Source organism: Temnothorax americanus, unplaced genomic scaffold (assembly GCF_048541705.1).
Source record: "Temnothorax americanus isolate GAGA-0224 unplaced genomic scaffold, ASM4854170v1 Scaffold5, whole genome shotgun sequence".
NCBI classification, from domain to species: domain Eukaryota; kingdom Metazoa; phylum Arthropoda; class Insecta; order Hymenoptera; family Formicidae; genus Temnothorax; species Temnothorax americanus.
In genome coordinates, this window is record NW_027509657.1 from 6,353,138 (window position 1) to 6,366,812 (window position 13,675).

Genomic DNA, 13,675 nt, shown 5'->3' on the forward strand with positions numbered 1-13,675 from the left:
CGCGTCTAATTTGCATGGAAAGTCCGAACAAAAAAATTTTCGGAACTCTTAGGAATATGTGTATAGGGCGTTCGGCGATCTATCTAAAAGCACGAATGTGGGAATGTTGAATGACATACGCGTCGAGCTCCAAAGTATGCAATTACATGCGCTTGAGAGATAATTAAGATCGCGCGAGATACATAAGAAGAGGATAGACGCTGTTGATAACGATCGAATACCGCGAAGTTTTTCCTCCGACGTTCGTAGGAATGCAAGAGAGAAGCCACTGCGTTGAAATCCCTGAGACGATATTACCCAGATAGTTACCAGCCCGAAGATCCGAGCGCGAGCTCGATTTGGTCGGGAAAGAAATTACGCTGAAGTTACATCCAAGGCGAAGTAACGCGCAAAAAGCCCGAGTATCTCCGATGAGTACCGAGAGGAGAAAGAAAGGAGGGAGAGAGAGAGAGAGAGAGAGAGAGAGAGAGAGAGAGAGAGAGAGAGAGAGAGAGAGAGAGAGAGAGAGAGAGAGAGAGAGAGAGAGAGGCGAGCCATGGAACGGCAAAGAGTTTTTCGCGACCGGCAAAGTATTGTCCGCCGTCGTACTCTCGCATCTCGTCGAATCTCGAGAGCGAGATCGTGCGACCGTGACTCTGGAGTCATCCCTAAGACCTTAGACCCCCGCGCAGCAACGTCCGCGCCCAGCCATCACTAATACTGTTCTGCGATCCCGTGCAATCTCTCTCCCCGGTATCCACTAACATCAAATTACCAGTTCCTCCTCGATCTACGACCCGCTGTTGTCGTCGCTCGATTGGTACCCTTCGAGTGACGCACCATGTCGATGTTTTCTGTCGAGTTTGCGCGGCGGTCACGGATGAACTCGATTAGACACAACGATCCCTGTCGTCGAAACAGCAGCGCGGATTCGGTATACACGATGATGCCCCCTTCGTTCCATGATGCTGCAAAAAAAAGAAAAGGAAAAATATATAACGCGTGTCCACGCATTAAAAGAATATTTCCGGCTGGATTGTGTTTCAAGAAAAATCGAGACAATGTCGTCAACCAGATAAAAGGAGTCCTGTCTGCGTTTTCAATCATGGGGATCAGCGCGAGGCCCTCACGCAATTGCCTAACAAAATATCACGGAAGAAAAGGACTCGTCCTTCGTCGCGAGACGGCCAGGAACGCAGATCTGGCGGATACATTCCTCGTCCTGGCCTGACACCGTGGACGACGTCGTCGGATCCTTGGAGCGAGCAGCCCTATTCGGGGCAATTCTTTGCCGTTTCGTGTGTATCCTTAGTATGCAACGTATGCAGTCGGTTGTTACCGAAGGAGTGGTTTGCTGAGCGGCCAATGGCGAGTGCTCGAGCTAATTCTAGGGTGCCGCCGCCGCGCCATCTTTGCATCATAATGCTGTCCCCCCGTGCCCCGGCGCTCGCTCGCTCGCTCTCTCTCCTCCCGATTCCTCCTCACCGCCCCTCCCGTCACTGCGAGAAGTCTGCCCCCTTCTTCCTCCCTGCTGCTGCCGTCCCGCAACCTCTTTCCTCTGCCCACCTCGTCCTCTTGTCCGCCCCCACCCTCTCCCACTTTCTCTCCACCCTTGTTTCGTTTCGCGTAGGACAGAAAGAGGGAAAGAGAAGGCGAAGGAGACGAAACATCAGGTGAAAGAGAAAGAGAGAAAGAGCGAAAGAAAAGGAACGAAGAGAAACGTCTCGGAGGCGCGTTATGCCAAAGTGGATAAGGAGAAGAGTGCACGAGAGGGAAACGGAGAGGTATAGAAGGAAAAGGAGGGGCACACGGCCATGGCGAAGAGGTAGAGGGGACGAAGGGGTTGTCTGCGCCTTGTCTGCCGGGAATCAATCACGTATCAGTGATGCTCAACCAGTGGCCACCTGCGAGACACGATCGATAGGATCGCGATACCCACTTACGATGGCTCATCGATGGTATCCGCTGTTACTTCGAACCATAGAGTCACGACAGATCCGTGGACGTTCAATTTCGATCCCGAAGTCCCGAGCGACGAGGAGGACGACGCTTCCGCGACGTTTAATCGCGCGCACGTATACACACTCTGCACATACACACATGTGCGCGGGCGCGCGCGCGCGCCCAGCGAGATTTAAGAGAAAAATTCTTGATATTCTCGCGATGTCGGTGTGTGGCCGAATGAGAAATACATTTGCATCTAAAGTGGATGGATGCCTTTGCACGGGCTCACGACGATTTACTTCCACGGCGGCAATACGATCCTCTTATTACCGTTCCAGAAATGACGCGCGAGTAGAGGGCGATTAAATCCGCGTGCCCTAATCTCCATGCTATGCCGGCGCGAGAGCGAAGGGAAGGTATGTCGTCGTACTCGAGTACGCCCACGGCGACGTGGTACCTACGCCTCGCGCTACCGTTCTACCTGTCAGGTTAGGGTAATGTTAAATCGAGAGAACGCGAGTAGGAGCTACTGTCTTCCGCCGAGCCTACCATTCTGAAGAATCGCGACAGATCCATTTCGGTACATTAACTGACTGCACGAAGATCTTGCATATTTGAATGCATATTTGAACACAGGGTAATACGCGTAAATTATTAACGTCGAAAAAGAAGATTATAATTTAATATGTTTATTTTATATATATATATATATATATATATATATATATATATATAAGAACCTTCGATACTTTAACGTTAAAGAACCGTGCGTTTGTGATATTGTTGTTGTCTTCAACGGCGTCTCGGAAGAAGGTCGAAGAAATGGAATCGAGGAGGCATAATCGATCGAACCCTAATCTTTTTGCCCCAGGGTACCCTTTCGCGAGATTCGAACGGACGCAAGAACCGGTCAACGTCTCGTCGGACGGGGACGCCGCTGCGCCGTGCCATTATTCGTTGAACCCGGCGCAACGAGGAACGATTAAGGCAGAATCGTCGTCGAACAAAGCCGAAGCCCGCGAGAGAGATCGAGCCAAAAGTGTCGAGGGCCGAGATGCGCCCGGGAGAGGATACAATGGCCGGACGCGCCGGTTCACAATGACGGAAAATAATTAAAGCGGGCAGAGGGAGAGGGAGCCCGTTCAAAGACGCCGACGCGAGGGGTCTCGACCGATCAAACCGATCGACTTGTATGCTGTATCTGAGCGAACCTACGTGCACATTCGTTGCCGTGACGAATTCGCGACCTCCTACACGTGTATCTAACGTTGCGCGCGCGCGCGAGCGTGCATGTGGTTTGTATGCAAGTTCCGATGCAAGTTTGTGTGCGCGCGCGCATCACGGTGAATTGATTTCGTGTACGTCTGCATTGGCGACAAAGAACGGGACGTTGGAATCCGGAAAAGAAGTCTGAAAGTGCAGCGACCACGACCGGAATGAATGGTCTGACACGAAAGAGCGAACAAGCCTACCTGCATTGTCGTAATACTTGTGGTCAACAACAAGTTGCTTTGGAATGCTCCGTGACACAATTTTAAAATAAGTACGAAGAGAAACTTTAGATTGATTGAGAGTCTGTCCGAGTCTCAGATCACGTTCTAAATTCTATGTTGAATTTATTCTGCGGAACTAAAATTGTTTTGAAAAGTATATTTTATATATAAATATAAATATATTTATATTTATATATAAATATTATATATATTATATTATATATATATAAATATATATAAATATATATATATATATACATATATTTTTTTTAGTATATTTTATATTTACATAAAGTATATTTTATTCTCTAACTTATTTTTCTCATATATTTTGTCTTAAATTAAGTACCTATTTTTCGATACGAGAACCTAAATACTGTCAGTGAAATAAATGAAAAAAGCTGACGAATAATGAAATGCAAAGAGCAGTTTTTTATTCTCTTTTTTATTGAAATTTTTATATGTCTTTGCATATTTTCACATTAGCTTAATACTCAAATATTATGCAAACGCGGGAGTCCGATGCAACTCCCTGTATCTTTTTAGCGGCGTGACTCACTGTGAGAAATCGATAAACGATTCGTCTCGGGCGTTCGACTCGACCGGCTACCGTCGGATCCGCGCACGGTAGCTGACGAGACGTTCGGACCCCCGCTTAGACGTGTACTTTTAGTTTTGGTGCCCGCCGTGCTTGGTGTGAAGCCCCCCGCTGTAGAATGATACGCCAGGATAATTCCGTCGGATCCTCTGACCACACCGGGGTTCCGCCACCCGGGGGACGGAAGATGGTCAGCGCGAATTTGGCGCGTATTCTCGTCGCATCACTCTCAAGCGCGTGTCAACATTCGTGAAACGTATTACAAATAATTTTTATCAGTCACATTATAAATGATCGTTATTCTTTGTTACAGTGATTTACCAGAAACGGTTAAAGAAGGAACGGAGAGCGAGGAAACGGCTGCAGGAACAGTTGGACCTGGAGATCAAGAGGCGCACACAATTGGAGGAGGCCCTCAAAGCCACGGGCGCATCCTCGGAGCAAGTCAGAGCGATCACCGGTACGTGCGAATCGCCTTCTCTATGAACAAGTTTTTACCCTGGCAAATCTATAAAAAGTATCATTTACTTAAGAAGCTTATATTTAAGAACTTAAAGAGAAATACTTAAAACGCTCTGTTCTCGCGCTGAAAACTCTTTGCTAATATCTGTTCTACGCCATGGTGGAAAAAAACGTCTTGATTTTCATCGCGAGTATAGATCAGACGCGAGAGACGCAGACTATCGCCGCAAATGGACGGGTTTTCTTAGGATTTCGCGAGCTCGTCGTCAGTCTCTCCGTTAAGAGCCCCGGGGCCAGCGGTGATCTCGGAATAAATTAATTAATACGCCGAGGCAGAGCAAACAGCCTGACACCCGGCAGAATATGATTCCTTACTTATCCCCCTGCCGGCGATGCAATCCCTCTCCGTCGTCGGCTGGCTGATGGCAGCCTGTTTTCCCCTCCCCTGTTACCTCCTCTCCCCCATCGCTCCAGCACCTTGACTAGGCACCGCGCGTCTCGCCCCATGATCCTCCGGCAAGTAGAAGTAGCAGCAACAAGCGGCACACCACCCTTCTTCCTGTCACTACCAAAACTCAAACGCGAAACCCTTTAAGTGAAATCTCTTATTCCGATATAATGTTTCGTCCTGGTTCCCTTCACCTCTTGCCTCCCCACCGTCTCTTCCACCTCATCGTTTTCGCGTTACCTCTCCCTCCCCTCTCGTTGCTACCGCTACCGTCGCCTCCGTCGCCGCCGCCGCCGTCGCCGCCGCTGCTGTTGCTGCTGCCGTCACTGGTAGCGCTGATTAATCCTGTCAAATCCAGAGAGTCGCGATACTAATTTCAAATCAAAAGGCACGCCACTCTGCCACTTGGGCGTGCGACGGGGTGAGTCGCGAGACGGTCACGATCTTATGGGTTACATATACAGGGAAGGATTTAGAGACGGAGACGGATTTTTTTTAACATCGCGATAATCGGGCGATTGCTATCTTTCTGTGACGCAGAGAACGTAACGGCGGAGGCGCGCACGAGTTCGGAGCCGCCGGAGGCTAGTCCGGTACATTCTCAGTCGCAGCAGCAATCGTCGCAGCAGCAACCGCCGCAGCAACCTCTTCAGCAGCAACAGGCAGCGGCCCAGCAGTACCGGGAGGCGCAAGTACCGCGTCCTTCCCAGCAACCGTCGACGCCGGAGAAGCCCGCATGGGGATACGGGCTGGATCTCATCGGTAGCCAGGCGTCCGCCTTCTGGCAAAATTACCAAGGTCAGTTCTCCCAAACGGCACGCTCTACTTCACCCTCGTCGTACCCCGTTACGTTCGGGCCGTCGACTCCACGCGGTTCTCACGGTATTCCACGGAACTGCTCGCGGAAAAATAAACAAGGAGTACTTAAGCCACTTATCGTTAACGAAGGATCGCGATCGCTATGTTGTTCCTGCCTCCGCTTCTTCCTCTTTCCCGATATCTCGAAACGTCCCGGCCGTGTCCCAATACGTCATGTTACCCCTTCGAGTTTCACTGTCGAATTACATTACCTTGGCGAAATATTTCGAAAAGAATTTAAAGAGTCGCCTGACGGGAAATAATAAGATCGCTCAGGAAAGCTAGTCTGCTATCTACATTGTAAAGTTTACGGTAATTCGAGAAAGTAGCAGTCGCGTGTTAAAAACTTGAGGTCAAGGGAGTACGGGAAGGGGGAAGGACGATACGAAGATTCAGGCCCAGAGCCAGCGGCGGGATCCGCTAATTCGGATAATCGCATTCCCGTATTAGGATCCACTCAATTTTTCTGATCTTCCGGCCGAGTGCTTTCGATCCTCGATTACCCTGACAAAAAAAGTGAGAGAGAGAGAGAGAGAGAGAGAGAGAGAGAAGAAAAGAGAGAAGAAAAGAGAGGAGATTGACCCCGAGGGCGAGAGAGAGACGGCGGTAGTATGTCGTGGTGGTATCGTGCAAAGTAAATTATTCGAAAGATCTCGAGCGAGAGCAATCACGCCGCCGGCAATAACAACCCCGTGCACGAAGAGGGTAGGAGGAGGAAGAGAGAGAGAGAGGGAAGGAGAGGGGAGGAAGGACCGAGCTGGTCCTGACGAGGAAACACGAGGTATTTGAATAGGGTCCCGCAGCCACCCGGGCATCATGATGCGGAATCCATTTGCAATAAACAACGGAGATTTAGACGGGGGTGACGCGGGAGAGGAGAGACAACGAGAGACGAGTCAAGCGGTAGCGTCAAAATGGGAAGAGGGGATGAGAGGGGTGACCATCGGGAGGAAGAGACGGGGAAAGAGGTGGTTCGACGTAACGTCGTCTGAGGTGGATACTTACGCCACTGAGGGGACCTCAGGGGCCGCCGCCGCCGCGTCTTCGAGTCATGCATCCTATACGAGCGATGGCTCTCATTCTTGTCACATCGTTATCGAAGAAACGTGTTTCTCGTGATATCCAAGCTTTTGGTCGGTGACCGATAAATATCCCCGCAAGTTTCAATCTGAAAATCCCGTTGATCTGATTATCAAAAAGTATGTCGCGTATTAATTCTGTAGCAGATTGTTTAGGTCGATTCTTCCCTTCAAAATCCATTCTTTGCCGCTTTCAGTTTGATCTTAAATCCCGACCGCCTTTGGCTGTTAAACTCTTTTGCGGGAGAGCACCTGGTGCTAACGGCGTCGCATCGCACCCCCGACCTTTCCAATCGTGCGATCGCGGTCTTCGCGACCGTGACCGCGTGTTCTCGCGCGTGGTTCGCTCACATGAGCGCCACTGGCTGTAATGCAGAGTTTATGCACATCTCTCGCAAGTAAGGAAGGAGCCGTAATTTCCCCGGCGGCCAACGCGGCTCTCGGTGGCGTTACCTGTCCTCCCTTCCTTCTTCCACTCGCGTCGTTCCCTCCGCGCTTCCCTTAAACCTCCTCCAGCCCCCTGCGTTACCTCTCTCGCCCCCCTCTCACGTTGCCTCTCTCCCCTTTCTCTCTCTCTTTTTCTCTCTCTCGCGCGCGTGCATACGTGTACGATACGTACGACGTGGTGTACGTGTACAAGTATGCACGACGCGCGATTTCTCCACGTCGTCCACCATCCGCAGAGTACGACGAAGCACTCCGCCACGCTTTAATATTCAGACTATATGCAATAATTTCGCAGCAACCATAACCTCCTTCCTCCTACCCGTGCCCCTGTCCTACCTCTCTCCTGATTTCGCAGCACTCTTGCTTTCTCCGTCTTTCTCTCTCTCTCTCTATCTTTGTCTCTCTTTTGCTCTCGCTCTTTCCATCCTCCTCCTCCAACCACCATCTTCAGCTTTGCCGTCTCTATCGTTTATTCCTCCCCCCTTATTCCCCCTAACTCCCCTGTTTCTTTCCCCTTCCTATCCTGCCCGACCGTGTTTCTTCCACCACACGAAGAGACGTTGGCACGTACAAACACACCCACACCGAGACTTTGCGAGATTGCTCTACGATGTGGTGCACTGTATTTCCATCTTCCACCCTGCGACCGCAATCACTCTAAATCGCCGCGCGGGCATTAATATTTGATGGACGAAGTCCTCGGGAATTATTCGAAATGGGAATAATCGCGATCGAGGCATCGAGGCGCGCCGGTATCATTTTTCATCGATGTCTCGTGAGATCAGCATCAGCATCAGCATCAGCATACGGCTACGGCTTTAACGTCGTTAAACGCTAAACCCTTTTAGTCTTTACACGCCGCGCTCGGGCGCTTCCACGAATGAATTAACCTTGAATACCGTGCGGTCTATAAACTGAAAAAGAGAGAAAAATGAAAGTCAAACGTTGTCGAGAAGTAAAAAGTTTTAAGCTTCAGTCCCGCAAATCAAGCGTATCGCCTCGGGAAGAAAAATGACGACGACGACGATGGACGGGCACTGCTGAACGCTCGCGCGCGCGTCGGATTATTTCCAGCTTTTCAGCCGCCCACGCGGTCGAGAAAATGCGAGCGTCGCACCTGCATGCGTACACGTGCGTAGACCATTTACGCGGAAAGACAATAACCCCGCGGAAGAGTGATAAAGCGTGACGCGTGTGCACGGGCGATAAAAGCCGAAGGAAGCCGACGCGCCGACGTGGGCGACGGAGGTAGGGCGGAGGGCTTGGAAACATCCCCCCGCCTTGAATATATCCACGAAGTACGACGACGTGGTTTTCCGGCAAACAAGCCGGGACGGAAATCGGGCGGGGAAGACAGGAGGAGAGGGAGGGGGAAGGAGAGGGAGCGGGAAAGAGAGCGAGGGCAGCAGAAAGGTAGAGGTTTCGATCTCAACGCAATGGTAGCTCGCGTGGTTGCAAGCTGACGGTGAGGTAGGTGTTGTCAGGAATATTAGGGTTGTTCCAAGACCTTCCCCGCGCGGCGACCACGACTTGGTCGAAGCGTTTTCTGACAAATAACATGACGAATAATAACAATGACGAATAACAAATCTCGAATGACGATATCTCAGGAATGTGTGTGTTAAAAGAAATAGATTTTTAATATATTTTTTAATTACTGTAATGCGTAACTTGAATGTTGTACGACAAAAAGACGAATTGAATAATGGCCAATGCTGTTTTCGCAGACTATTAAGTCTACTATGAATACACATGAGAGAAAGAGAGGGAGAGAAGTCTGTCCCCGACTTATGATTTTGCGTCGCCGCGGGCGCCGATTGGAAAGGCGCGCGGATTGCGAGGGGATTAAATTCGTTACTGGAGAGCTTCGACGCGAATGGCATACGGAAGAGAGATTTTTATGTGGGCGGGAGAAAGAACAATTACCGAGCGAGACTCATCGATCGTCCTGGATATCGTGTTCTTTTTATTTTTAAAAAATATTGACGACATCTCTCTCTCTCTCGCCGAGGAAGACTTCAGACAATAAGTCGCGACTGAATCGGGAATTAGCGGCGCGTTTGAATCGACACAGACATCTCTTAGTACGACTTTGTGATATGTAGAAGAAAGAACAGAAGGTGGGCGAAAAAGAAAGTGAAGAGACGATGGTGGATGATCGTAGTTAACGGAAAATTGAAGTTACAAGATTTGCGCGATTCGAAAGCGAGAGAGAGAGAGAGAGAGAGAGAGAGAGAGAGAGAGAGAGAGAGAGACCCGCGCACCGGAGATTCATCCTGCATCCTCTCTCTGTCTCTCTCTCTCTCTCTCTCTCTCTCTCTCTCTCTCTCTCTCTCTCTCTCTCTCTCTCTCTCTCTCCTCCCAGTTCTTCCGCTTTTTGTGTCTCCGCGCTGCTCCATGCGGCTCCTTGATTCATACAATTTCATGGTCGGCTTGGCGCTCAAGCGCCTATCCCCAGCCCTGTTCGCATCTTCCGTTCACCCCCTCCTCCCCATATCTCGCTTTCCGGCCCTCTGTTTTCCGTTCGCTGCTGCTGCTGTACTGTTCCTCTCTGCCTTTCGAACCTCTTCTGCTTTACATAAAGATCAGAGCATTAAAAACGCGATGCTACACGAAATCAACCCTCTAGATGCTCCCGCGCTTCCTCTTTACCTTCGTCCCGCGCCCTATATCCCTTTTTGCTCGCGAACGTCACTAACCCTCGGCTCCTCGAGATGCTCGAGTGAGCAAGAGCATTCAGCCAATTACCGTCATTTCGATGTGATACTTAAATTGCTTTTTTCGTCGTTCGCGCAAGAACGAAACATGTCGAGTGCACTCATCACGTTGACGATTATATCCGATATCCGGCGCCGCCGCGGCAAATCCGGTTAAATCCCAAGGCCGTCGTTCTCGGGCAGGCTCACGGAGGAAGCTTCTCGACTGTGTAATCGCAAAAAACTCCCGTGGAATAAGGTGCGCCCGAGCGTCTGGCGAGAGAGTGCTTATCAATCGCGAGTTATTGGTCTCCTTCGTGGAATCCATCTTGTCGAACCGGGTTTTAAGGGGAATATAATAATGAAGTTGGCGTACGAGAGCGAACGTGTATTCTCGATCCCCGGGCAAACAATGCGCGGGAGTTTTTCCAGTTCTTGCGAGAACCCGAGACTTGCGAGACCGTGCCTTCCCTCTCGCATTCTCGCCCCGTCCTCGATTTCGATTCGGTTCGTTTTCTTCTTCTACCCGTGAGGCAAGGTGGCCTCTCCTCGCGGCCGGCATTGTGCCGAAGTTAATTACGTGCGGATAAATGCGGAGTCATAGAGGGGCGAGAACCACCCGGGGCCCCCCTCTCTTCTTTTTCAGCGGACGTCTTTTTTAGGGGGCCCTCGCCTCGCGCCGCGCCACCACCCCCTCCAAAAAGCCAGGGCGATATGGCGCGCGATGCGATGGCATACAATACCAACCGTTTAGGGCCCCGGCCGAGGGGCCTCGTACGGCGGCCACTGCCTGAAATTGTTTTCATTGTCCGGGCGATTTGTCAGGGTGTGTAAGACGGTAGCGAAACTATTAGCGGGCTCATTCTTCTTGGACTCTCGAGATGCGCTGTCTGCAGAATTCCACGGGATCCATCGAACGACGAGCTCTCTTCTTTCTTCATTCGATACGCCACGCACGCAACGATATCCGCGAGAAATCGCGAATCTGGATTTCCAAGTCGTCGTCGTTGCGCACATCACTTTCTTACGTCGGACGGATCGACGGACAATATGACGGTGGCGAATGTCTACCAAGTTATTAGAATGGAAAAAAACGAGAGACGAGAGAGAGAATCCCTCCTAAAAAAAGAAGTATGCGCACAATCAATCAAATCGCTTTTTCGTGCTCTTTATCTCGGCTCGATGCAACAAAAGGGTGTATTCTCGACCGTTCCGAATGAGGCAAGAAAGTTTCCTTAAATCGGCCCTTCGCCTCGAGGTTCCCCCCCCTTCCCTTTCTCTCCCCCGCTCACCCTCCTCCTCCGTGAGACTCGCCGAGCGAGCGAGAGGCGTTATATATATCTAGAGCAGTTAAATTGTCATTTGGATATCAAAGGGACGCGACACCCCGCGCGCGGATAAGGGCGCGAGAGGTAATTTGGCTCAGCGAAACGCAAACATTGCTCTCCGTGTGCCCCAAAGTCGTGGAATATAACGGCCCTGACGAACGCACGAATTCACACCCACGTGCCACGAAACAGCCCTCAGCTATTGTTGCTCAAAGCATAATGGAATCTCGGCCCCGCCGTCTCTAGTCCCGACGATGAAGATGGAGCGGGATAGACAACGGGGAAAAGGACAAGCGCGGGACAGAGAGCACTGTCGATGCCGACTCCTCGCACGTCCGCGCGCACGCCGGTTAACCGGGACTTAATGGCCTCGCAATTGGATTTTACCATTGCTCTTTGCTCAAGGAGGCGCCATTTCACGCTTACCGATCAGATCCGCGTCCTTTCATCGCGCGCCCGCGCTACGTAATGTTCTTTACCATCTTCCCACTTAATTCTCCGCTTATGCGATTTTCAATTGCAATCGATAAATAAAGATGATTAAAGACGAAATGTAAAAATTTCTTCTCTCTTCAATCATGATATCGACCGGATCGCGTACGAGTTTTTAACTCGTTAATAAAGTGCAATTAGTTAATCGTGAAAAATAAAAATGTCAATTTATCTCGATATAACATATTCTTTCTCGAAGAAAATGGCATAATTTCGGCGTCCGTTGTATAAATCGCTCGAAAGGGCAGGAGCCGAGACGCGTGTGCCCGGTTAATTCGGCGCGATATCATTAAAGGGACATTTTCCAGTTTTCACCCTAATCCTTGCGAAATTCAGTGAGCAAACCCGCGGCCCTTTCACGCCTGCCTTCGTCCGTTATCCCGCTCGTCCCTTTTCCATCCCCCTTTTGCGCGCGGCTGACGGTAGCTGCCGGTTTTGCACTAATTACCGCTTCGTTTCATCCTTCGCGCGCGTGGTTCACGCCTCGTCGAATCCGCGCGTCGTTCCCGCCGCGCCGTCGCGTCCGTGCGCGCGTAGCGAGCCGACGGACTTCTCTCCTCGAGGCGATTCCTTCAACGCTGTCGAGGCAGCGGAGCGCGTTATCCGAACGCCGATATTAATCTTAAGCCCGAGAACGCTAGTGAGACTACATTATGCGCGTTGATTACATAGCGGAACAGTATTGTATTATGTAGGCTATATTATAAATGCCATATTATAAATGCTTTGCCACACACAACACACACAACGCGCACACACCCGGTCGTTTTGTTGCCTCAGTTGTCTGTCAATTTTGTATGCTTCTTTTTTTTGTCGCAGAATCGCTGGTGCAGGAGCTCGAGCTGGAGAGAAAATCGCGGCAGCACCAAGCGGCCGAGAGGGACCAAGTCAAGTCTCCTCTTCAAGGTGCGTTGAACGAAAGCACGAAATTATTTTCGCGCGTGCGTACTCCATAGAATTTAAAGTCGTTCTACTTTATTTGTACATTCTCTTTATTTATTTTACCATCGTAATATAATCGGCATCTTCATGCGTATACGATAGTACGGTATACTTGTGTGTGTGCGATCTCAAAACATTTCTCTCTCAAATTCTCGGATTCGGAGAGCGCAGTTTTCGTGCAGTACGCGTAGAGCGATTTCTTGCTATACGGAATAAAGTTCGGATCTTTAATTATAGAAACTCTTCAGGGGCGGTCGCGTCTCGAGGGAGGGTGGGCGAGGCGGCGGTTCTTGCAAAGGCGTCAGCGGCATAGCCCCGGCATATTCGAAACTTGGCCTCGCTCTCCTCCGTGGAAACTTGTCCGAAGGAAGTTTCCAACTCGCGCAAAAACTATATCCGTAGAGCGATTTCGATGCTCCAAGGCCCAGGCCGGCGTGACGTTGCACGTAAATAATCGTTTTTCGACCGCCCGCCCGCCCGTCCACCCTCTCGGGGGCTCCCGAAAGGAATTAACAAGTCTGCTTAATTGGCAACGTCCTTGCAAAATCAACTCCTACATCTTGGCCCCTAGAGGTTTTTATCGACAGTAATGTTACTTACAAATCTATCGCAAGAAGAATGAAAGTGGCGAAGTAGCATTTTCGCAAAAGCGCGCACGGTATCAAGTTTGTTTTTCATTAAGAAATTTAACGATTTAAAATTACTATATATTATATAACAAATGTTATCGCGCGTTAAAGCTAGATCGTTCAAGTTTTCTCTCTTCACCGAGTGCTTAGCACCGGCCACTGAGAAAATAATAAAATATCAACACACGCATGTTAATTGAACAAAATAACGTGTCCCGAGAGAGTCAGGGCGGGCAGATGAAGCGGCCCGGACGGATAGATGGGCGTGGAGAGAGAGAGA

The 13,675-nt window shown here is 50.2% G+C and overlaps 1 protein-coding gene and 2 long non-coding RNA genes across 5 annotated transcripts in view; 1 reads left to right on the plus strand and 2 right to left on the minus strand.

The window, feature by feature from the left end:
- Dac (dachshund family transcription factor) overlaps window positions 1-13,675 on the plus strand; it is a 182,777-nt gene that overhangs the window by 165,720 nt on the left and 3,382 nt on the right. For 2 of the 3 annotated variants that reach the window (XM_077417618.1, XM_077417620.1), the window contains exons 9-11: window positions 4,328-4,474; window positions 5,465-5,722; window positions 12,644-12,730. In XM_077417618.1, the coding sequence (XP_077273744.1) occupies window positions 4,328-4,474; window positions 5,465-5,722; window positions 12,644-12,730 (492 nt within the window). The remainder of the gene's footprint in view (window positions 1-4,327; window positions 4,475-5,464; window positions 5,723-12,643; window positions 12,731-13,675) is intronic. The other variant, XM_077417621.1, reaches the window with a different exon arrangement.
- Window positions 1-13,675, minus strand: part of LOC143903756 (uncharacterized) — a 94,215-nt gene that overhangs the window by 10,610 nt on the left and 69,930 nt on the right. Inside the window, exon 3 of the long non-coding RNA XR_013258799.1 lies at window positions 755-947. This is a non-coding gene — a long non-coding RNA (uncharacterized LOC143903756). The remainder of the gene's footprint in view (window positions 1-754; window positions 948-13,675) is intronic.
- Window positions 4,482-11,953, minus strand: LOC143903755 (uncharacterized). Its single transcript, XR_013258798.1, has 2 exons — window positions 6,788-11,953; window positions 4,482-5,269 (listed from the first exon to the last, which is right to left on the minus strand). It is a non-coding gene; the product is annotated as an uncharacterized LOC143903755 (long non-coding RNA).